We start from the raw sequence: 25,216 nt of genomic DNA on the forward strand, positions 1-25,216 counted from the left end.
AGCATGGCACACCTCCAAGCCCAAGGCTGCCCATCTCCTTTCGGTGCCTCCCAGAGCCCTCCCAGTGGGATTGGGTATCCATGGAGGGCGACACAAGTTAGGCGGCCCATCCCCAGTGTTGTGGTGGCGCGGCGGGGCGGCGGTACTAAAATAATGGCAGTGGGTAGGAGTCAGGGGCCGAAAGCGGCCACACCTGACCTGGACTAGAACAGACTTCTCCCAGCGGAATCTGATCCTCCTCGGACACTTTTTACCTCAAGTGCTGGAGCGAGTGGCCATGAATAGTACAGGCATGCCATCTTGTAACACTAGCCGACTGTCAGAAGCGCCAAGGCTGGGTAGAGCATGAGCTATATAAGGCTTGTAACTAAGGGGAGCCCAACAAACAGCTCCAAACACCTAAGTTATTTTACTCAGCCTCCACCCTCTGCTCTCGCCTCTTCCCGCTCTCCTTTTTTCCCTCTTTTCATCTTGGCTTTCTGTTGCAGAATGCAAATGTAGCTGCCGGCGGTGAAAGGGCTGAATTGTGATTAAGGAGAAGAAGAGCTCCTTTCTTTGTTCTCCCCTCAGGGGATGTTTACTGGGAGAGACACAGCGGATCAGATATGAAAGGCATTCAGGTCAGCATTGATGTGAGCGAAAGTGAAATCATACCTAAGGCATTCAGAAGACCGCCATGTCAGGGCTCCAGCTAACGGTGCAGCTACCCTCTGTCTTCCCTGTTGGGCAAACAATCTTTCCACAAACAGGCAGGAAAATGTGCTACAAACGTGTAAAAGTTTCTCCTTTTAACAGTGCGAGCCACAAGCGGGTCTCTGCCCCCCTCGCCGCACCACAGGTCAACATGCATCAACCACAGTGTCAGAAAATTCAACATTATGGAGCAAAATGATGAAAAATGTGAACCGTTACTTTCCCCCTCAGGCGTAGCCGTGAAATCTTAAAACATTTCAGAGACAGGCGTGCACGCACGACCCACAAACAGGTTCACAAATACTGATGTACGATCACGTTTCAGCACCACAGAGTTAACATCACGATGAAGACAACACTGAACATAAACAGAACAACACGCTCCACCCCAAAACGTAGATATATAATACTTTTTAAGTCCCAGGAAGTGGATAAATGAAGAAATGGGTCTACGGAAAGAGCGTTTTAAATGACTTGGCACAGCTACGGCATTCAAATGAAATGGCTCAAGAAATTCTAATGAATATAATGATAATTATTTTTTAAAAATAAACTGCTGGATGAAGAAATTTGTGATCTTACTTTTTTTAAGTTTATATTCCCCACAGTCTAAATATTCTTTCAATAGATTTTCCAAGTGGTAGGGTGATGCTGTTGGCATAAACAGAGAGATATAAACATATACAAAAGTCACTAGATACAGCAAGAATTATTTATTTTTCTTCAACGGCTCCAAAGTAGCCAACTATACAGACGGCAACATTAAAAAAATAAAGATAACATTCTTACAACAATAAAATTATCAGAATAAGGGTTGAAAAAAAACAGCATTCTTGTTATTTGAAAACTGATAAATCCATCTCGATGTGTGAATGTTGATAGTGAAGTATTCACGAATGGGTCAACCCCGCCCCCCCTTCCTGCCACAATTTAAAAAGGCAACTAAAGCGCAATGAAAAAGGTGGCTGCCAGGGCCAGGCAGGCCCCCGCCCCCCTGTGGGAATGGCGGATGAATGGTACAGTGGACACCCGGCACTATTGACGTTATAAACATGTAAATGAACACATTGGAGCAGACAGGCCATTGTCTGCGGAGCTGCCGACCTGTGTGCGCGGGGCTACCTTGGGAAGCCATGGTGATGGAGGCGCGGACAAAGGGGGCCCCTTTAGAATGGCCCAGTGCACCTTTAACGGCGGCTGAATGGCGCGCAGGGCCAGAGAGAAACTGTTTAGAGGGACAACAGTCCCTTCCCATCGCTGGCAGTCAATGCAGCTCCCCGCTCCCTTCCTTCTGGGTCAGTGCACACCTCTCCTGCCCGATGTGCTCGGGGACATATTGGATTGCTGCTGGGGGCCTGCGCATTTGTATTGTGTTCACCTTTCTCTGCGCATTAGGTGCTGGCGGCTGTGACATGTCACCCCCTTTCCATTACTCACTGAAAGCATTTGTATTATAAGTTGTTTTTTTTCTAGTTTTATGAAACTGGCTTCAAGTTCTCCTTACTGTGGCAGAAAAGACTCCGCCGAACACACACATCAGTCACTTAGCTGGTGAGAAATGGGGGATTACTGCGCTGTAGGTTTGCGAAACAGCTTTCAGGAGTTTGAAATTAAACAGGAAGTTCTCGATATGTCCTGACACGGTGTCTTTAAAACTTGTCCGAAGACGCTAGTGTGCCCTTTGCTCTCGAAGTTACCTTTGGTGTACAGTGTGCGCAGTTATCTCGCGGGGAACTTGAGTGGCGCCAAAACGCGCAATATTAACATGAAGTGTGGGCCCTTCTTGCACCCGGCAGGGGACACAGGCGGCCCCCATAGACTTTGAGTGAAGGTCCCCTGTGCGACCTGCCCTGTGAGTGCTGACATGACAATGTACGTGTTGCCCGGGGTATACATCGTTTGCACAACTAATTCCCCGAGATCACTCCGCAGACCCGGAATTACAGAGAACCAACGACTCCGACCTCAGATTTAATAAAATGAACCTCCTCACAGTTGTATCCTATCCCCTGCCTTCAATCGAACTTTGAAGAAAATGTACATTTTCTCGGCCGATCTTTTCCAGGCCGCTAAAGGTGCAGCAGGTGATGTGTGAAAGGTGGGACCAGATTGGTTTAACTTTGTGAAAGAACCGCAATGAATGGAAACGACTTTAAAGCCAGTTTTTGTGCCTCTCTTCGGAGCCCGCAGCAACACCCACGAGAGGATGGTGTGTTTCTGTCTAAGCACCAGAGTAGCGGTCGCTGCCCACACACCCATGAGTCCTTTTCAACAGGATCATGTGAGCGTTTCAATGCCAGCGCCGGACTTTAACCAGAGTCTGAATGTGCTAGTGTCTGAGAGTGGACACCTCTGGCGGCAGAAGGGCCCTTCCAGGACAACACCGGATGGGCTGGTAGAAAAGACGCCTTTTGTGCGAGCAGAGAAAGTGTTACAAAGTTAGTCAGGCGACTCGGCATCATCTGACCCAATTTACTGACAAGCGCATGCATTCCTGGCTGCCCGGCTCACCTCTCCCCCCGTGTCTGTGTGTGTGTGTGTGTGTGTGTGTGCACGGTCACGGCGGCTTCGACTGTGGGCTCCCTCCACTCCTGGCACCCAGGCTCGGGGCTGCGCCCTCTCCCCTGCCCTCCACCACCCACAGGAAGCACTCTGGTCAGCCTTCCCAAAGCCCCTCTGCTTCCCTCAGCCCAGCATTGCCAGGCCTCCCGATATTATTACAATATATTAAGGGACGTTCTAAAGCTTTTTTACTTATTTATTACTCTTCGTGTGTCCTAACATTCCCGCCTCTTGTTTATTACTCTTCGTGTGTCCTACCATTCCGCCTCCCTTAGCTGCCAGTGTCACTCGGGGGTGTTTCTCGGACTGTCCAGTGTTACTAGCAGAGACACCTCCTCGGGCCTGGCCTCCCTTGTCCCAAGAACCCCGGCAGTGGAGAAGTCTCTGAGTCTTAGGGTAGGCAACGCTTTGAGGGTGCAGTTGCCAAGAATGTCAAGGCATAGGGGGGGACCCTTCACGCCTTTTACAAACAATGCCTCACTTTACCACTTTACCAGTCCTGACGTAAAGCAAGGACTCTACTGAAAAATGCGGTTTGTGGGTGTGTAAAGGGAATCAAAAGGCCACCGCTAATATTCGCCCTCTCTAGAAAGTGTGTGTCTGGTCTGTGATCGCCTGGGTACACGGGTCTCCTCTGCGTGCAGCTTGATAAGTGGGAGAGGGGCATTGCGCACAGCACGCGTCCAGAAAGAAGTTCCTGGTGTTTAATTACATGTGGCTGCTTCTGGGCCCACCCAACCTTCGGACTTCTGCTCTTCTCTCCCGGACGAAGCGCTCACGGTAAAAAACAAGGCGAACAACAACGCATGTCATATGTTACACACACACACACACTGTCAGAGACACCTATTGATCCGGGGCCCGTAAACACTCACACTCCGCAAAGGGACACTTCTGGCGGGGCCGCTAAGCACATACCCCAATCTTCCTTAAAAACATGTTTGTTTTGCGTAGAAAACAGAGGTTACTGGACACGGGGCGTGTGTTTATTCCTTCACCTCATCTGCAGTGTATTTCCAGTTCTTGAAAGGAAAGGAGGAAGCCCCACAAAGGGCATTGATTTCATAAAATCGATTGTCAACATTTAATAAAAACAAGAGAACAGACGGGGGAGGCGGCTGAGCCCTGGGCGAGATATCTGTCCTAAGGGCAACGGCAGTAGTGAGGAGGAGGGGGCCCCTGGGGCAGGGACCACCTCACAGAATGACCGGTGGAGAGTGGGCGCACGCTGCCTGCAGATCCCGTGGACGACCTCTACAGACCCCTGAGCATACCCATGAGAGGGCCGCTGTTCTCCTAAGACAAGAAAACAACGGTGCAAGGCACCAACCACAAAGGGACAACGCCTGACACGGGACGAACAGTTTGGTGCCAGCTCGCCCCAACACTCCCCCGTACGGCCGACCACCACCAGGACACCCCGTCTGCACACAGCACGCACACCATGAAGGACACACAGCCCCGCTTCCTTATCTGCATGGAAGGCTGCTTTTGGTGGGAGAGCCGCAGCCCGGGTCCTCCCTGCCCCGCATGTGTGCTCCACGGTGGGAAAGTTGCTAAAAGTGGGGCTGAGCGGAGCCTCCATGAGATCAAAGGCTCCGGGGCTGGAGAGCGAAGCCTGAGGGGCAGTGTAGGAGCTGTTAAAGGGCCACCCTCGGGGCAGACCCCCACCCTGAAAGCAACCCGGCTGCCCTGGAGCTCGGATCACCCAAGAGGTGCCGCTCAGCCGGGTTGCCCCGGACATGTTAGAGAGTGTACCCCGCTTCTGACGGGGGTGTGTGTCTTCACATCACTTGCACACATTTCCGGCATGATCAAAAATACTTTTTTCAGTCAACGATGGAAATGACCCTTCTACCCCATCTGTCCCCCACCCCCTCCCCCGGCAACCCCACCCCTCCACTCAGGTACACGGACGTGGGGGGGGTTCAGACAGCCCAGCCCGGACTTTATTCTAAGCGCGCAGCGGACCGGGAGCAAGGGAGAGGCACATAACGGTACAGGAGGAGCCGCCGGCGCAGCACCGTTAGACTTGGCAGCCCGGGCGGGCACAGGCAACAAACTTTCAGCCCCCGCCCCGGGGTGTCAGCGGGCCCCCGAGATGAGCCGCGAGCTGGGGGCGGGGGACTAGCGAGCAGGACTGGGATCTGCTCCTCCGGCGCCGCTCTGCCTCCCCGGGACTCCCAGGAACTCCCGCCCGCAACAGCCCTGCAGCCCCCCGATGCCCCCACAAAGTGTCCCCGGGCCCGCAGCAGCCCTTCCCACGCCCGCCGGCCGCAGAGAGTCGATGTCAGGCAGGGCCTGCTTACCGTTTTTCCTCCTTGGATTGGCTTGTTTTCGCCTCTTACACCTGGGGCCATCCGCCATGATCTGCTGCTTCATTGATAAGAGGGGATCAGATGGCAGTTCGCATGGACTCGGCTCCCTGATTCAGCAGCAGCCTCAGCACGCAGACTCTATCTACCAACCAAACACAGCAACAACATGGGCATGGCAGGTTCCCATTCAAATATAGGGCGCCAAGCGGCACCCACAAGAGCTTTATTTTACAGCCACAATCACAAAAGCCAGCTCTCTGCGCAGCCACAGTTGGTCCCGGCGCCCGTGTGGGGGTCGGTGGTGTTAGAGCGTGTAGGTGCTGAGACAGGAGGCACATCTCCACCGTGACTCAGATCCCATGACCCTGTGGGGGAATGTGCAGCCTGCGCTGAAGGCACGGCTCGGCCAGCGCTTCCTCCCAGGGAGCAGCACTTTCAGCTGCGCTCTCAAACTTTGTTTGGAAACCAAGGCTATCGCTTAACAGCCCGGGCTCCCTAGAGCACATGACTGCACAGGATATGTGCCATTGAGAGAACGAGGACAATCTTGCATGCACAGAGACAGAAACACGCGCTTGCGAGAAAGCACATACACACTTACAACTCCCACCAACACACACGCACAGGCGCCCCCCCCTCCCGCGTTTTCCATGTTTAACAGTAAAATAAAAGTGCAATTACAAGTCCTCCTGGACTTTCCCTCGCCACTTGTGATGTTTATAGACGGATCCAGTCACTCACTCCTAGCCTACCGCAGCCCTGCAAGGCACGGAAGACAATCCCCAAAAATTGCCCTCCCTATATGTGGGTTGCTAATATGTTATTTCTTTGCCAGGCGCACTTTTGCTCACAGTTGCACGTTAAGTGTCATTTCCTAAGTGCCATGCCCACGACTGAGTGTCTCTGTGTACCTAGATGCGTGAAGCGTGGGCCGGGGGAGGGGTGGGGTAACTGAGTGTCGCATGGGCTTCAGACCCCAACACTTTCTTGACAGAAGATGCTGTAGCTTTAAAAGGCTCTGACCACTAGTTCAAACACGGGCGGCTGTAAAAGAGGCAACAGATGCAAACCGTAAAACAAAGACAATTAACCCCTGCTCTGCCTTACAGCGCCCACCCCAACCTCCACGCCACTTCGCCTAGATTTTGTCAAAAGGGCGTCCCACTCGAACTGGAAGAAAAACTCTTCCTTATTGTGGATTGGAAGTGCTTCTAGAACTCCACTGGGCGTGTAAAAGTTTCAGGAAGAGGCGCGTTAGGGTGGATGAACTTTACGCACCAGCCCAACGGGAGATGAGGTTACACCACATGGCAAAAGGTAGGTAAGTCCACGCGGACCCTTCCACAGACTACACTCGCCAATGACATTCTTCCTGAAGTAGACGTGAGGGGCTGCGTGAGCGGGTCCTGCTTGTGGAGGGAGGAGGCAGTAAACTTTATCTTTGGCACTTTTATGTTTGCTTTCGTGTGGCGCTAGTAATCTCTGCATCACCCGGATCTCGAGAACACGAGATAGGAAAGTGAGCAGCAGATAAACACATTTTCAAAAGCGTGATGACCCCTTTCTGGGCAGTTTTACATCACTCTTTCACTAAGCACGCCTAATTCAAACTGCCAATTCTGCATAGCTAGGAAGCCTCGGATGCTGATTTCTGACGTTCAACAACACATTAAGTCTGTTCTGTTTGTTTTACCACAAACGTGGGGATGTTGAAAGTGACTCTAAAAACACAAAAACAGGCTAACAATTTAACTTCTTTGTTTATCCTGCATGGTCTGAACCGTTTACCAACATGCACACAGACCCAGGTACACACACACGCGCGCGAATTGAGAAATACAACATTTACGAAACATCTGATACAAGCACTGTCTCGCCCAATCAACAATCTGGAATTTAAAAGACACATGTCCAGCGTCGTGTTTCTGAAAAACACCGCTTAAAATATACGTTGTGCATTGCACATGGTTTGACACCATTACCAGGTAAGTTAATATAAATCTGTACAATATTTCGTAAATGTGGATGAAATACATCACTTGTGTGCATAAGCTATCCACAGACTGAATCCCCGTGTCATAAATACGTGTTTACCTCTATAAAGTCCAATAACACATTTCACCTGAACGGACAGGTATTAGGTAAAATTGTGTGTAAACACAACAAACCCGGTATGTACACACGAGGTGGGAGAGCACAGACCTAAGCGATGCCTCCAGCTGCCCTTTAAAATGTGTACCTGCTTGGGACATACACCTCGAAAACATAAAGAACATACCTGTCAAGTCGTGGCTGGAGTTGTGGCAAGAAATGGTGGGAGTAAAAAGGCATGAAGGATCCACAAAGCATGGAAGGAAGGTGGAGCGGCCGCGCGCCGTGGAAAGAGTTGCAGGCTGGACCGTTATTCCTGCTGGGCAGGTTAGGACTGATCTCTTTCTGCCACTCCAGGAAACACAGACCTGGGGACGGACTGACGTGTTACGCCTCTCCTCATGACATTTTTTTCTCTTTCTCCTCTGTATTATCACAGGGAGGAGAGACCCCGCCACACACGCCACCTATCTTTGTGGGGAGGGATAATGGGAGCGCACCAAACGTGAGCATCGTGTGGGAAACGTGATCACACCAAGTTTCTCCTCCCTGGGAAAGGATCTGGGATAGATTATACCTTGAAGTCTCAGCAAACGCTTTAGTGGGAGAAATGAAATTTCCACCTCACCCCTCCCACCTCGTCTCTCTCGCTTCTCCTCCATCCCCCTGCCTCGCCCTCCTCCCTCCCTCCCTCTCATCCACTCCCCTCCCCAGCCATCAAGTCCCTGGAATCATTATCCTCGTCACTCCAGCCTCCTGGATGCGAGGCTGAGGTTGCTTTAAAACAGCCACACAGCTCGGGAGCCCAGAGGAACTGAAAGTTACTGGGGATTTTTTGTAGCATCCTGCGTGTCATAGTTGCCCTGCTGCTGCCAAGAGATGCCTCTGCGCGCACTTCTACACAGATTAAGTCGGCCTAGAAGTAACTGCCAGGATGCCCGGGCGTCAGAAAGTGCCACCGGTGAAGCCACCATCATCCATGAGGCTGGAGTGCACATAGCGCTTTGAAGTGCACTACGGGATGACATTTTAGCTAAGGGTAAATTGTTTGTTTTTCTTGTTTGATGGGTACGCAGGCTTGAGACACATACCGGTAAAACGGGAGTGTTTAGCAAAATCTGCTACATTAGCATAATATTCACAAATTGCACTTTACAGATACGTCTGGCCCTGTGCGCGCTACCAAAGACGAACGGCTAAAAAAAATGAATTATTAATAATGAAATGCTAGTGTACAGTGAATCATGTTTTAGTAAGCACGTGTTCTTCTGAACGTTTTCTGCTAGTTTTTAATACCAAGGCAAGCACAGGAGGACCCCCGCGTTGCAACCAGGAGTCGGACAAGCAAATCAGGGGGGCTCCCTCGCTTAAGATGCAGCGCTCTAGCTGATTGTTAATTCAATCATCCGTCAAAAGCTTCCAAGGTGACGCTTCTGTAGTAACCCAATCCCGTTAGGTAGCATCCTACAGGAGAAAAAAAAGACATTCCCAACATCTGGAACCCAGCAACTTAGCAAGGACTGCACACGATTAACCACTCCTGACCCTGCATCCCAGGGGAGGCGGTGTGAAGTTTAAGTGTTCTTAACCGATGGTCCCCTCTTTGGGCGACAATGAGCCGGCGTAGGGCATACATTAATGACTTTATTGCGCGTGCTTATTAACGTGTAGGTATAGCTAGCATCGGCTATGCGCGTGTATAAATGTTGACATACGTATGTAGCAAGTGTATTCTGAAAAGCACGCCGAACTTCCAAAAAATAATCTATATAAAATCTCTGTTTCAACCCGCTGTCTTTGCATTTATTTGCCTCAGGTAAACTATTTTGTTTAACGGTCCTTAATGGGTACCACTCATTTGCTGCATCTTCAGTGTAAAAATAAAAATGCTCGAGTCAAGAAGACAGTGTTTCTGCTCAAAGTTTTGCCGACCACCGCCCCCTCTTCTGCACATCTCAGCTGAAAGTTTTCTTGTGAGTAGCTCCCCTAAGGTGAGTGCTGGGAGTTAAACTATCTTCCTCGATGGAAACTAGAAGCTGAGAATGATCGTTTTGACTTTCCAAGTTCCATAAGGTCGCTTTTGAAAGCCGGCTGTGTGTGACATCCAAAAACAGACAAGCCGATGCGCGCGCTTTGCATATGTTAATAACTTATTGATATTGTCATGTGGTAACCTGGCGCATACAGAAGCGACTACAGGCAGCCAGACCGACGTTTGGTGCGCACCGGCGCTAAAGTCTGACATGAAAGGAAGGCACTTATCTGCAGAATAAACACGAGATTCTTATTTCTGAAAACTAATGAATTATCTCTTCTGAGAGAACATCAGAGAAATTCCGAGTTAAACTGTCAGGATGTAAAGGACCATCGTCAAGCATGTGCAGGGTGCTTCTTGCTTTCAATGGCACTCGTACTCAAAGCGCTGAGCTATCATACTATAGTAGAAGGCGCTATACACATACAATTTCTATTGCAACATAACGCATTTTCCACTCCTAAGTGCCTGACCATCCTGGGCGTATATTACCTGTACATTACCGTGGGTGAAATGTATAATTGAAAGAACCCCTTATTTAGTAATGCCACCTATGTAAGGGAAGAGCTCTTAAAGGGCATTCACCTACGGACAACACGGGCATTGCACATTTGTTGTCAGATCAGAAATGTGCTTTGCATCTGGTAAAATCATCTGAAATTCTGTAAAATACACACAGGGTACCCACGTGTATTATCTCTTTTTTGGGGAATGTCCCCAGAGTGTACACAAACCATTTGGTAAAGGTGTGTTTGCGTGTGGGCTGATGTGCAGGGGTCCCGGGTGCAGATGTGAAGAATCTTTGATACGCCTGACAGCAATGTATAAGTGGAACATTTCAGCCTCTCTCCACATATCTCCAGACACGATGACACCGCAGAATACGGATCTACAGGTTGTGCGCGAGAGTGTCCAGGCGCTATGTAGGTGCACTCATTCATTCAAAAAAGATACGCGCTGGCGCTGCGGTTTTAAAGCTTGAAGCACTCAGGCGTTCAGCGCACATCCTAAGAATACTCCGATGATCCCCTCACAGATGTCTCGCATACTATTCACACACCCTTCAGATTACACGAGGACATGGAACAGACTTCAAAAAACCCTCTAATGAGTGTTTGACTCCACCTTAAGCATTAATCCCGCGAGGACTAGCTAAGGTATCCCCGCACAGACGGTTCGAGCTGCAGAATAACCGTGTGTGTGGAACTCTTTCCAAAAAGAAACTCGGGGGCACTGTTGTCACATCTGGGGCCGCTAAAACCCCTGGAGGATGGACTGCACAAAATGCACGAATACTGCATGTGCAGAAGGCAAATGGAATCAGGGCTTTCGCCAAACGGGTGATTCGTCCGCAACGTCTTGAAATGTGGAAATGCTGCGGAATTGAAGTGAGTTTGGATTAAAAAAAAATGTATTTCAGGGAGATCATGACAGGAAGTAGGCGAAGCCCACATTAAATAGTCCATGAAAGGCCACGGTCATTTGCTCCTTCTCAGTTTGGTGGCCATATCATGGGACCATTCTTTTTTGGCGGTATCTATTTGAGAGAGGGATGGATCGCATAACACGTGTTCAAGTGCATTCAGTACCATTACATGCGTTGCATGGTGCTGGAGGTTAATGCTAGATTCAAAGGGTGTGGGGGGGGGGGGGTCGTTACTGATTAAAAGAGACTACACAGGGTTCATCCACTTTTGGGATGTCTGGAAGTGCAAGAAACGAGGATTAAAGTATGCAAAGTACGCCGAGGATTAAAGGTCAGGATTTCAAATATGTGTTGTTCAACTAACCGAAAACAGCACCACTGACGTCACCATGAGTGCTATCCCCTTCCGTTGAGGTAAAACAAAACAAAATACGTTTTTTTGCCAGGTTTCCAAAACTTATTCCGACCTAATTGTGATTTCTCATTTAGCAATTTAGAAAGCATATCGGCCACATCCTTCGCTCAGTTTTGGGTGTGCCCTATCATCACTCCTTTCCCGAGGAAATCCTCTGTAAAATCGTTTGAATGACAGTCTTTGGGATTGCCAGTGCTTCTTTTGGAACTAGAACTAGATATTTAGTGTAATGCATTATTCCAATTTCCTAAGTCATATCTCAGTATTTGTTAACTAGAGATCAGGAGCTAGGGGGCTTCTGATTAAGCCCACAGAGCGCCACTAATCACAATTTTGACAGGTATTTAATAATTCACCTTGAAATTATTGGACGGACAAATCCCACCTTGTAAAAATATTAGGTCAGCATTGTCCGGAATGAATTAAAGTTATTCAATCAACATATTTTTTCAAAACAAAATATGAAAGACGTTCACTTTTGACACTTGAGACACATTTAATGGGAACTATCTGCACACTTGTTTTAACATATGTCTGCCCACAGGAACAACCAGCAAAGGGAGTGAAGAGAAGAGCATTTGGGATAAACATTTTGAGAAAGGACATAATGGTCTCCTCATAATAACACTTTTCCTGATGAGGTTAAACTCCACCTCCAAAACTGAGTTAGAAGTGTATTTTTCCTAGGCTTCCACGCGCTAACATTTGCATGGCATTCATGCAATTTTCCTCGAAACGACCGTGATTAAACATGAAACACATCATTTCTGCACCAGCCGTGGCTGTTATCTTTATAAAAACTAGCTTGACCTGTACTACACTAAACTTGGAACTCTTAAGAAACACAGATGAAAACTGAGTTTGGACTAAAACCACAAAGTAAATTAAACTTTACGTTATTCTTTGCTTTTACGTGCCTACCCTGACCTTTGTAATGCTGGACATTTCGTGGTCATGCACACGATCATAAATTATGAAGAAGTTAGTACTGACACGAAGTCCAAGGCTTACTTCGGTTGACATAAAACTGAAAAATGTCATTGACTGGAAAAATGGGCGCTGTAGCTCGATAAGATGATAACCTCAAAGAGAGTGATCCGCGAAAGAGCACAGGAAACGAATGAGGGAGACTGAAAGAAGAGATCAACGGTACTTTGATTAAGAGGAGGATGCAATAATGAAAAGGAACATTAAAAAAGGGACGGGCACATTCAGAAGAACAGTGTTTGTAAAAGAAAGTCAGAAATCTTGCGACTGTGTTATAGTTCAAAATGTAAGAATTGGGGAGTGAAGGGATGGAGGAATACACAGACTAAAGATTGAGGGGCAACATGGGTGGAAAGAGAAGCAGCATGAGAAGCAATGAGGAAAACGCACACTGAATGAAAAATGTCTACGAGAGACTCCACGGTCAGTAGAGAGAGACAGAAAGAGACAGAGGAATGCAATACCACACACCTGTCCTAGGAGGTCACAACACACTGGCCAGTTCTCTTTCATAACTTAAGAGGACAGGTATATTTGTGCTGTTCAATTGAATTTTTGCCCAAATGAAGCAGCAATCTCGTCAGACTAATAAACTAACACCAACTGCTGCCAGAGTGTAAAGATTAACATGTCTGTGTGTCAGGGGATTCTTATCACTATTGACTTACTGGCTAGTCAGTGTTTCTTTAACATGGTCTATGAATTGCTTATTTAATTATATAATTTAAAACAAAATGTTAAAGACGTTTTCACTTATGAAACAGGAGGCACATCTGTTGGGAAATATCTTCACACATCATCAGCAAGCGAGTGGGGTGAAGGCTATTTGAGATAAACATTATGAGTAAGGAGATATTGGTGACCACAGAATAATGCTTTTCATGATGAGGTTGAACTCCACCCTCAAAATTGAGATCACAAGTAAATTTTTCCTAAGCTTCCATGCACTGATATATATGTATACACACATACATATATTTGTATACATATATATTATATGTATATATTCACTGAAAAAAATGGTTACAGGGACGTTATAGTTAGGCTCACATTTTAAAGGTACAAAACTGTAGAAATTCACCTGTTATAGTTAGAGTTATCTCACGTAACTAAAACTCAACCAGAACTCGCACCCTCGCTATGCACTTCTAGTTACCCCACAAATTACATTACTCATGACATCTTTGGTAACATCACTGATAATATCAATCTAATATTTGCAGTACATTTTTTTATGAAAACACTGTTTATGGTGCGGACACAATTTATAGTGACTTTAGGGCACGAGTTATAGTTAGTTGAGATAACTCTAACATGTGAATTTCTATGGTTTTGTATGTTTAAAATGTGAACCTAACTATAACAACCCTGTAACCTTTGTGTTTTTTCCCCCTGAATTTCTATGTTTTTTTAATTCTATGTCCTAACTATAACTATAACATCCCTGTAACCTTTGGCCCTGTAGCCAACCCCTGATAACTAACCACACCCTCACTATGAACATTCTGTCTCTCTTTATGTGAGAATAGGTGTGAAAGGGTGTCGCTGGCTGTGAGAGTGTCTTTCTGGGTGTGAAAATGGGTGCATGAGGATCTGAGTGGTTCTATCAGTGGGTGCATGAGGGTATGAGTGGGTCTGTCAGTGGGTGTGTCAGGGTTTGAATGGGTCTGTGAGTGGGTGCATGTGGGTCTGAGTGGATCTGTGAGTTGGTGTATGAGGGTCAGATTGGGTCTGCGAGTGGGCGTGTCAGTGTCTTAGTGTATCTGTGAGTGGGTGCACCATTATCTGAGTGGGTCTATGATTGGGTGTGTAAGTGCCTGAGCGTGTCTGTGACTTGGTGTGCAAGGGTCTAGATTGGACTGTGAGTGGGTGCACCAATGTCTGAGTTGGTCTGTGAGTCGGTGCATGAGGGTCTTAGTAGGTATGTGAGTGGGTGCATGAGTGCCTGAGTGGGTCCCTGAGTGGGCACGTGAGGGTCTAAGAGGGTCTGTGAGTTGGTGCGTCAGTGTCTGAGTGGATCTGTGAGTGGGTGCATGACTGGCTGAGTGGGACTGAGTGTGTTTGTCAGTGGGTGCAAGAGTGTCTGAGTGGGTCTGTGAGTGGACGCGTCAGGTTCTGAGTGGGTCTGTGAGTAAGTGCATCAGTGTCTGACTGGGTCTGTGAGTGGATGCGCAGTGTCTGAGTGGGTCTGTGAGTGGGTGCATGAGGGTGTGAGTGGGTGCATCAGTGTTTGAGTGGGTCTGTGAGTGTGTGCATGTGGGTCTGAGTTGGTTTGTGAGAGGGTGCAGGAGTCTCTGAGTGGGTCTGAAAATGGTTGTGGGAGTCCATGTGTGGGTCGGAGTGGATGCATAAGTGTCTGAGTGGGTGTATGAATTGGTGCATAAGTCTCTGGGTGCATGTATGAGTGAATGAATTAGTGTATAAATGAATCTATGATTTAAAAAAAAAATTCTTATTCATGATTAATCTCGATTAATCTCGAATATTGCGCATGGTGAATCAAAATCATTTAAAACCCATAATTTGACTTGCAAACACCCCTTTATCACACTCCTGGGATCAGGATACCTTCACCCTGACCCCTTATGCTACTTTTCATTTTGTTTTTCAGCCCCAGGGACCCTCGCCCATAACATAAAATGGCAGGCACAACTCTCTTTTCAGGTTGCGGCCAGCCAATTACAGTACTTCAATTTGCGCGCACATTCGTGAAAATTCACAAGGTCAGATATACAAATTTGGATTTTATTTAATTTCTTGTAAACTACTGAACAGATTTACACCAAATAAGCAAAAGGGTACTCTGTGTACCGAAAACTAGGTTTCTGCCAAATTTGGTGTAGTTCCATCCAGTGGTTCGGGCTGTAGTCGTGTCTAAAGTTCCAATGGGGATTAACATGGGAAAAACAACTTTTTTGACCTCACCTTTTTCCCGGCCAGCGCTTGACTGATCACCCTGAACTTTCCATGCACAACAAGAATCATCGGGACACTTTTTTTGTGGAAAATTTCATGAAGATTCGTCAAATGGTGCCAGTCAAGAAAACTTTTCTATGGAAACATGGTCCTAACCATAACTACCTAATATATCTATATATATATATATTCAAAAACGAAGTTGTCCTCATGTGAAAGCGCACTCCCAACAGGTTATATAAACGGGAAGAGAAAGCAAAACCAGCAACTCACAGTGAATTTCTTTAAGCAGTTTCATTATTCCAGGCCTTTGGTTATAAAATCATCTCTGGACACGTGTTTCTAGGTCAATCCTTTCTTCAGCAGAGAAAAATATAGAAGTGTTTCACCCTCGTAGGTGCAGCCAGTGCTGGAAGTGTTCCAGGCATTTCTTTCTTGTTAACCTGTTGGGAGTGCGCTTTCACATGAGGACAACTTCGTTTTTTATATATATATATATATATATATATATATATATATATATATATATATATATATATATATATATATATATATATATCTTCTCTTAAAAAAACAAAGGTTACAGGAACGTTATAGTTAGGGACATTTTAAACAAACAAAACCATAGAAATTCACCTGTTATAGTAACAGTTATCTCAAGTAACTATAACTCTTGCCCTAAGGTACTATAACTCGCACCGCCACCATGCACAGTATTTTCATATTTTTTTTTACTGTAAATATTACATTAATATTTACAATGAAAGTAATTTTCATTACTATACGTTAATCCAACCACTGCCTCACATGGCCTCTGGCTGTGTGTGGCTCCAGTTGGGCAGTGGGCCTGCCCTGTGGTCAGGCCCTATGGCCAACCCCTATAGTCACCAAACTCTGCATTGCGCACAGCGCACAGCCTTTGGCCATGCACAGCAGGGGTTGGCCACAGGGCCTGGCCTGCAGCCAGCTCCTGTAGCCAACCCCTATAAGTACCAAACCCAATCACACGCCTCACACTGTTTTAGGCCATGCACAGGGAGGATTGGCAGCAGGGCCTGGTCTCTGGCCAGGCCCTGCTGCCAACCCCTATAACCACCCAACCCAACCCTGGGCTGTGCATGACCTTTGGCAGAGCCGAACCAGTCCCAATGGCCAACACCTCTAATTTCCCAACCCCACACTGTGCACAGCCTTTGGACATGCACAACAGTAGCTGGCCACAGGTCTGCATGCCCCCATCCCCAGGCCTATCTCAGCCCCAGGGACCTCATCCCCTGGGGCGTGGTCTAAATATATTTTTGGGGGGAGAAGACGGGCTGCAAAGCCCCACCACCCAAGGCCGATCTCGGCCCAGGGGTCCCCATCCCCCAGCATCCAGACATGTGACCTGGGTGCTCCCAGGGCACCCAGTCACAATGTTAGAGACTACAGTGGGAGCCTGAAGGCCCACACGGTCCCAGAGGGCACCCAACCTCCTGTAGGAGCTGGCATTACTATCAAAGAGAGAAAGCTGCTAAAGCAGGTCCCTCTGTGTGAGAGCAATGTCTCCTCCGTTTCCCTGCCTGCATATCCGTGAGCAGGGAAACAGAGGAAACCTCCACTCGCAGTGCGGGAGAGCTGTTTGACAGGTCTCCCTCACTGCGAGGGCAGTGTTTGCTGTGATATGGTGGGAACTGTCAGCTCCCACCAAGTCACAGCAAACAGCCATGTCCTGGGGGTAGGCGTATAGTAGGAACTGACCCTGGTGGGTGGCAGTCCCTAAGGCCATCAGTGGTTCGCAAGGGGGGGCCACATGGCCTCCCTCCAACATAAAAGGGTTGAGGTCCACAACGGACCCCCCTATCTGATTTTTAAATTAGCCCAGGGAGGTGGCAGTCCCCGGGGCTGCTGGGGTGGGCATGCGGTCCCCGCCTGCATTGAATTTACATATGTTCCCCGGGGAGGTGGTGGTCTATGGGGCTGCAGGGGGCAGACGGCCCCCACATTGGTCCCCGGGGCTGCAGGGATGCTTGGCAGCCCCCAGCATAATCTAAACAGAAGTGCCCAAGGGAGGTGGCAGTCCCTGGGGCTGGGGCTGTGGGGGGGGAGGCAGCCCTCCCATCTCATTAAATATAACCCCCAGGGAGGTGGCAGTCCCCAGGTCTACAGGGGGGTCAATTGTCCCCCCACCAGCATTTCATTTGTAATTGTGTTCCAAGGAGGCCACAGTTTTTTTGGGGTAAAATTTTTGACAGATTCGTGGATCCGCCTTGATTTCTGCAGAAAATTAAAAAAAAATGCTTTCTGCTCTGCGACCCCAGCACCAGAGCTAATGGGTCAGGGTGTCCCTATTATTTTTTATATTTTTGTCATTGCTGAAGTGTTGTCAACCAGTCAGATCCCAGCACGAGATTGGGAGGGTTCATGAAGCCTTTGCACCCCTATATATACAAATTTGTTTTTTCTTTAATTACTAACAAGCTATTGAATGGGTTTACACCAAATAACAAAAGGTCACTTTCTGGACCAAGAGCTATCTTTCCATAAATTTTGGTGTAATTCCGTCCAGTAGTTCAGGCGCTCTCGCTGTTTAAATCCCTATTAAAAAATGAATAAGGAAAAAGTGTTTTGGGACCTCCTTCCTGTTTTTTTCAGCCCCGCTTGACAGATCACCCAGAAACTATCCACACAGCAGCTCACATGAGTGTCAATTTTTTTTGAACATTTTGTGGTGGTTTGTCAACCGGTGCCAAAGATATAGGCAAGTGAAAAATGCTTTTTCTATAGAAAGTATGTCCTAAGTATAACTTCCTATATATATATATATATACATATATATATATATATATATATATATATATATATATATATATATATATATATATATATATATATATATATATATATATATATTACTTTAACTTTTGTTCTTTTGTTTTTTCAGTCCAGTGGGAGCTGACAACTCCTCTGCCATACCAGGCACCTACTCTCTGCTCCATGGCATCCAGCAGTCCCTGGCTGACACTGCTGGTATCATGAGGCAGAGGTATGAGTAAATGCCCTGCCAAAAGTGGCACCAGCAAGGTTGTCAACCATCTGGGGGCAATCAGAAACATCTTGGAGTCAATGGATCAGAAGCTGGGCTCCCTTGTTGCCACCATGGATACCAACCACAGTGACATTGCTGCTGTGTTGCAAAATCAGCAGATCCTCCTTGCTGCTGTGCTGCCTTATGTGTTGCCACAGATGAAAGCTGTTGTGGACATGGGATCCACGCCGTCAGCCCCTGTGCGTGTGCCTCACTCTACTTTGATACCTACAATATTCCTGTCACAGGAGGCACTGCATACATTGGAGGAGGAAGATGTGGACTGCACATCTTTCACCCGAAAAAGTACCCAGTAGCATTTCTCTGTGGCACATAACCACTTTCTCCTTTGCCATGTGTTTAAGATCATGCCTGTGTCAAATCACCTGGCATTGTCCTCAATTTGGCTCTCCCTCTTTTGACCATACACATTTGTCAGCTGTTACTGTGGCCAATCTACCCTAATGGAAATGTGGTCCACCTTCTCACTGAAACACTCCTCTTCTACACATGTCCCATGACATGTTCTTCCCAGAGACTCTATCTGAATATCCACTGGCTTGAAACACCTGTTGGGGTTGTTGTCTTATGAATTATGAAAGCACTAACTACAACCTGTGTGTTGTATGTGTGCCTAAAGCAGGACTAATTTGAACATGTTGCATTCTGTGATGCAAATACACTGACTATTTGCCAAAGGGACATAGGACTCGGAAGCCGCCAGCAGGCCCTTACCCCAACACCGGTCATACACCAACCGACAAGACAATTTAGTTTGATGGAAGAAGTATTTATTTTATATATACACTTTCATTAAAAATCAAATAAACAATGTATGCAAATCATCATATGCAAAATTACTCTATTAAAAACATTTCACTGCAAAATGAATATATATTGTTATAGATACTTTTTTCCTTTGTAACCATAAATCATTTTTGACAGGATCCCTTCCTGTCCTGAACCTCCTTTGAACCACACAGGGACTGGTCGTCACCTGTATCCCTAGGGGGGGCGGTACCCCTGCTTCCTCTGTTCCTTGCCCCCATGCTCAGGGTTCCGCCCCCTCTCCAAACACCAATCAGCCAAGGGGTGTACCGGGGCGGCCCAGGGCATGAGCCCCGTGACCACCCCAGTGATCTGGGCTCCCTACCCCCAATCAGGTGTGTCCATCCGCAGATTGGTCCAGGACTTCAGGATCCTATCTCTGTTGTTATACCGGGGCCCCACCCTTGGGGTCCCCTCTGTTGTTTCCGGTTACATTTAGTCTCTCTTCTTCTGCCTAATACTAAGGAGAGGGTGGGTGGGTCAACAAAAGGCCTGTCCGTTCAGGCCTCCGCGCCAGGAAGAAGAAGGCCGAGCCTTCTGTGGGGGGGGGGCGCTTTTATGCCCCCCACTGGCTCGCGGCGGCCCAAACCAGTCTGGTGCCATCGCAGCCCCAACGTTCCGAATGCGGCGTTACTTCCGCACCCACGCCTCGCGAGGCGTGCGAGCGGAAGCCGCAGGCCAGCCCGCGCACAACTAGTGCAAGGGTTAGGCCCCCGGCGTCCCCGACCCCTAAGGGGCCGCGCTCCCCCCATGTTGGGGGGGCGCTTTTCCATGTGTGGATTAGAGCCATGGACAAAACCACACAGACAGAGCGAAACATGTTTGCTGAACATGATATGTATGTTAATTAGCAAGCAGTTACCGGAGCTCTCAAGCATGAAGTGCAAAATGTGTCATGCAGTCATTGTTAAATCTGATGTAACTCACACCACAGTTGGCCGGTCTAAGCATGGATAGTAGCAATCAAACAACATTGCTTTGACAAGCAAATGATGCAAGTGTGAGCGTGTAAGGATCAGGCATCAGTGTGTGAGTTACAAATCCTTGGATTAGGGTAAGTGCAATAACAGCATCCCACCAATGCATAACCAATGACTTACCTACACAGAGCAACTGTATGTGAAAACCTGTGTTGGGCTGTGTATCCATTCACACCCATATTGTCACATTCCCAACTCAATGATGTTTGTAGATAGCTCATATGATTCCATGGCCAACCTGACAGTTGCCTGTCCATAGGCAAATAACCTACTCACTGCTAGCAAAGACAAAGTCATGTACCTCAAATGACATGAGCAGGCAATGCATCTCCTACAAAGTAACCCATGATGGTGACTTGTATGTAGCAAACTACAAAATTTAATAAAGCCTTAAATATTTGTAACTAACACTACCTAACCTACAAAGAATAACTATGCTAACCTAACCTAACCTAAAGCAAACTAACCAACATTACCTTATACTAAATACTAACTACAACTACCTTAACCTACTTTACTCTATACATTTATCACCACATTATAAACATCAAGACTCCCTACCCCCTTAAAACACATTTGCAAACAAAGATAACAGAAACTACATCCATACATCAACTAGCTATACATTTAGACCTAAACAAATATATATATTTTGGTATTTTTGAAAATGCTGTATTTTCTGTATTTTATATTTATTAAAAACACGTAACTTACACACTCAACCCCCACTCACTAAATATCCTAATAAAATCAAATCTCAAAAATGTACCCACCCCTACTAAAAAAATACAAACTATGAAACCTATACTATACTACACTAACTAACTAACCTAAACTAAGCTATATAAAACAGCTACAATAAAAACACCTATGTACAAGAGGAAGGGAAGATAGGGCTCCTTTGGCTCATCTTTCCTCCTAGGGTATTTGGACTGGCTGCCTGATCTCCCTTAGCAGGATGTGCATAATATCCATTTTGTGATCCAGGCCTGCTACACTAAATCTCCTGACTCATGTCCTGTTCAAATACTGCAGTGAGCCATGGGGCTGGGGCTGGGGCTTGGGAGACATGTCATTGTGTGTGGCTACCTGTGGAGGTGGATGGTCCTGGTTCTGCAGATGCACCCTTGTCTGCTTCCTGAGCCTTGCTGATGGCAGGCCTGTCCAGAGTTGGTGCCTCTGTTGGAATGCCTCCTGGGTCCCAAATGCTTTTTCCTTCCCAAAGGTTTTTGCCATTCTGCGATAGGCGTGGTGCACTTTCTGGATGTGCTGATACCCATCTTACCAGAGGAGGTGCTGCCTTTTTTGCTCCGGGGTCATGTTCTCTATTTAATCATAAAGAAAACAAGTCATACAAAGGGTAAGTTGGAAAAAGAGCACCAACCATGATGCATTAATCATATCTTCAAAGACCACATGTTGCACTTTCCATATCTCAAATATGTCTTAAAGGTCAATGTGATCATACATCAGTCTAATATCTATCATATCCAATATTACCATAGTCATAATACCAACACTTAGCAAATGTTGCATAACATAAATGCCCTGTCTTGGAACATCTAGGTATGAGCATGTCAGCACTGAGTTTGCTTAGGAACAATGCTGTTTTGTGACCATGGTATGGCACACACTTGTAATGATCATCAGTGCCCATCTCTATCCTGCAATGCCCTTGATTCCATTGGTATTAGCCAAATTACGATGAGCAAGATCTGAAATGTATCTGTATTGTGTCACAAGATTTGGTGCCTCATATGACAAAGACACATATCTGGACACATTGCTACATAGAATGTACATGTGCCAGGTATCAGATGTAAGAATGGAGGGTGGATAGCTCAATCACATCACATAGAGATGTATGAAACAACTCCTAAATGAACTCCTGTAAGTACATGGTCAGCGGTGCCACAACTTTTTACATACTCCCAATGTAACTGCATGTGTCCCAATATGCAGACTATTGTCAAAGATTCATATCACCTTGATGCATACCAGCACTCAGCAAAACCATTTGATGGGTGTGTACATGCACGCCCTACAGCTCATCTGCACAGAGATGTTGGGGTGTCAGTGGCTAACACTGTCTAAAGTATGATCCTGTTTGAGGTACATTTTGGAGACTATCATAGCCAGCACTAGCCAAAGATGGTTTGGGTATTGGCTTGTGGGATGACTATGTTATGCAGACATTCCTCTGGTCCAACACACATTGCCATATCTATGAAGATGACATGGGATAGTAATGGTAATCTATCCAACGTAGAGTATGGGGCATCACACAACATGAGTGGGCATTTCAACTGCATTACCAAGTGTGGAATGTTGACATCTGTCCTGCTACAATTAGAGGATTAATTCACAAGTCCCTCAGTCCCGGAAGAACATCACTTTTTCTGAGGGTCATGTGTCACATATGAGCATATTAGGCAAACTACATGATGCCACCCTGCATGGCCTTTGGTGACCCTGTAATTAAGGCATTAGTCTTACTGTCATTACTGTGTTGTGAATCTCCCCACCTGTGTGGGCTAGCCATACACATTGGACATAGATTGCACTGTTAGCAACAACAGCATATCTGTGCATTCGAAATGCATTTGTTAGGTATACCATCCCCTGACATGTTCACCTTTAAATCCATTGGCACATATGTTCATAGATTCTGACACTGTGGCCATTCCTCTTTGGTCATACCAGCAAACATGTGGCCCCCATTATGATAGCAATCATATCCTCCTTGACATTGGTCAGACGCAACTGCACATCCAAAACACAACCTCTAATTTTCTGTGCAGATTTTTATGTAACATATGGGATTTGAATTGGAAGAGATGCACATTGAACATGGCATTGCACGAAGTAGCCAACATCATGCACAATCCTTGCACTACACAATATACATTCAGGATGATACTCACTCTTAGCATGCGGGTCACTGAAGCTCTCACCCTCTCCAGCTGTGTAGGGTATGGGTCCACCTACAGGAAATAGCATGAGACTTTGCACTGTGATTGTAGAACACATACACTGTTGTAAAATATTGCACATTACACATGAATTGCAATTGGATTTGTAACTCTTCTGGTTGGAACAACTAAAATGACTCATTTGGCATGGCTCAATAATACACATTGGTAAGGCAGGCTGACATGTACACACATATGATGTAACAATACATACTCTTGGTGGGCACATTGTTGAGCCAATTGAAATGAATCACTACCATATTATTTCACAAGGATAGCAGATGTTCATGGCACTCACAACCTAAATAACTCACAGACCACACTCAGGCAGGCATATCAATGCCTATGCCTTACCCTTTTCTTCATATGAACATGACTACACTATATATATCACAAATACGCCATCCCTGTTCCTTCATTTTATGGATATCAATATCTGTCAGTGCTGCATAGTTATAGACGTTCACCATACATGTCCTGTAAATCCCCAAAGCTCAGATTTTGCAATTCCCAGACAAACATGTGAGAGATATGCTTACATGTAGGAAATTCCTAAAAACCTATGAATAGAGTTACATGCTCAGGCCTCATTTACATGAGGCATGAACAACTGAAGTGACACAAAATAGGCCAGCTCCTTAAAAAGCACGTACCCCAGGGCAGCACAAGATAGCAAATGTATTTGTGCCAGGACAAGAAATGGAAAGGTGCACACTTCCTCAGCGCACAGCACATCTGTTAACATGTGCACTATGGAGCTAACAGAGAAAGTGTTGACTAAGTATGATAGGGCCACTGGTCAGTATGGGTGCATGACAGCCCAGTATTTCAAAGCCTCTTGGCATGCTCCATTAAAAAAAAAAGTGTTATGGAGGCATGGCATTTGTGCACTGACATATCTATTACCCACAGACATTACGGGGTAATTTACGAGGCCCTAGCGGCACACTGTGCCACTGCAGCATAATTTTGTTTTTCGCTCTGGTGGTGCAGTGTGCCAAACCATATTTGTAAAGCCACGCCATGCCACCTTGCATGGCTTATCATGGCCTTATAAATATGAATCCCTGCCACGCATAACACTGCATGAAAGGGCCATTCCATGGGTCTTGCTGTGGCTGTTCCAATGCAGCATCCAAGAAATCCAACAGAATCTGGCACTTTCCTAAATTTACATGCCGGGAATGTGTCAGATTCCTACGCCACCTCAGTGGTGGCATTAAAGTAATGCAATGGGGAAAAAGAAAAGTTTTTCTCCCTGTTTTCCTCTTTCTAGTGTGCTGCATTATACAGCACACATAGAAAGAGAAAAACACCATTAGTGATTGTTTATGCGCAGGAAGAAGCCCCTTCCTGCACATAAACAATCACCCCTGCAAAGTAGGCACCCTTGCACCGTTGCCCAAGGGTGCCTGCTTTGGTGCTAGAGAGCAATTTGTGTATCAACACAGGTAATAAGGACAGGAATGTGCCATGTCTTATAGCTGCGGCACATTCTTGGCCTTTTGTTATGAGGCAGGGTGGAACAGCAAAAAGGCTTGCAGCTCTGCCCTGTGGTAAAATTTAGTAAATTATACCATACGGGCACAAAACATCTGTAGGCAAATTATATATAAAAAATTAATCACAACCATGTGTATTTACCAACAGTTCTACCAGCTTCATTCCTGTATTTCACAAGGTCACGTTCCAGGCTTATCAAATATGCCCAATGATGCTTTAGCTGGGGGGTTGTCCCCTCCAACTCAAATAACATCTGCAAATGAAAGTGGACATTCTCTGACCATAGCTTCCATGCCTCGGTCCTGAAGCCCTGGATGACTCTGCCTCCCATGGTCACCATGTTGGGAAGGTAGTAGGTTATCAAGGACAGGAACCCACCAAACTCATCAGCATTCATTGTCTTCACCCTTCCCCGACATGTCC

General features: G+C 46.6%; 1 protein-coding gene and 1 long non-coding RNA gene across 14 annotated transcripts in view; one reads left to right on the forward strand and one right to left on the reverse strand.

Annotated features, from left to right (window-relative positions):
- The window catches only part of ZEB2 (zinc finger E-box binding homeobox 2), a 151,638-nt gene extending 143,279 nt beyond the window's left edge, over positions 1–8,359 (reverse strand). For 5 of the 13 annotated variants that reach the window (XM_069225095.1, XM_069225086.1, XM_069225087.1 and 2 more), the window contains exons 1-3: positions 7,852–8,258; positions 5,565–5,715; positions 1,276–1,344 (exon numbers count right to left, since the gene is read on the reverse strand). In XM_069225095.1, the coding sequence (XP_069081196.1) occupies positions 1,276–1,344; positions 5,565–5,637 (142 nt within the window). In that variant the 5' untranslated portion in view covers positions 5,638–5,715; positions 7,852–8,258. Of the gene's footprint in view, positions 1–1,275; positions 1,345–5,564; positions 6,153–7,851 lie in introns of those variants that run through there. The other 8 variants (XM_069225094.1, XM_069225089.1, XM_069225096.1 and 5 more) reach the window with 8 other exon arrangements.
- Positions 8,360–8,415: 56 nt separating this feature from the next.
- LOC138285320 (uncharacterized) overlaps positions 8,416–25,216 on the forward strand; it is a 41,690-nt gene continuing 24,889 nt past the window's right edge. Inside the window, exon 1 of the long non-coding RNA XR_011201567.1 lies at positions 8,416–8,703. This is a non-coding gene — a long non-coding RNA (uncharacterized lncRNA). The remainder of the gene's footprint in view (positions 8,704–25,216) is intronic.

Source organism: Pleurodeles waltl, chromosome 3_1 (assembly GCF_031143425.1).
Source record: "Pleurodeles waltl isolate 20211129_DDA chromosome 3_1, aPleWal1.hap1.20221129, whole genome shotgun sequence".
NCBI lineage: Eukaryota > Metazoa > Chordata > Amphibia > Caudata > Salamandridae > Pleurodeles > Pleurodeles waltl.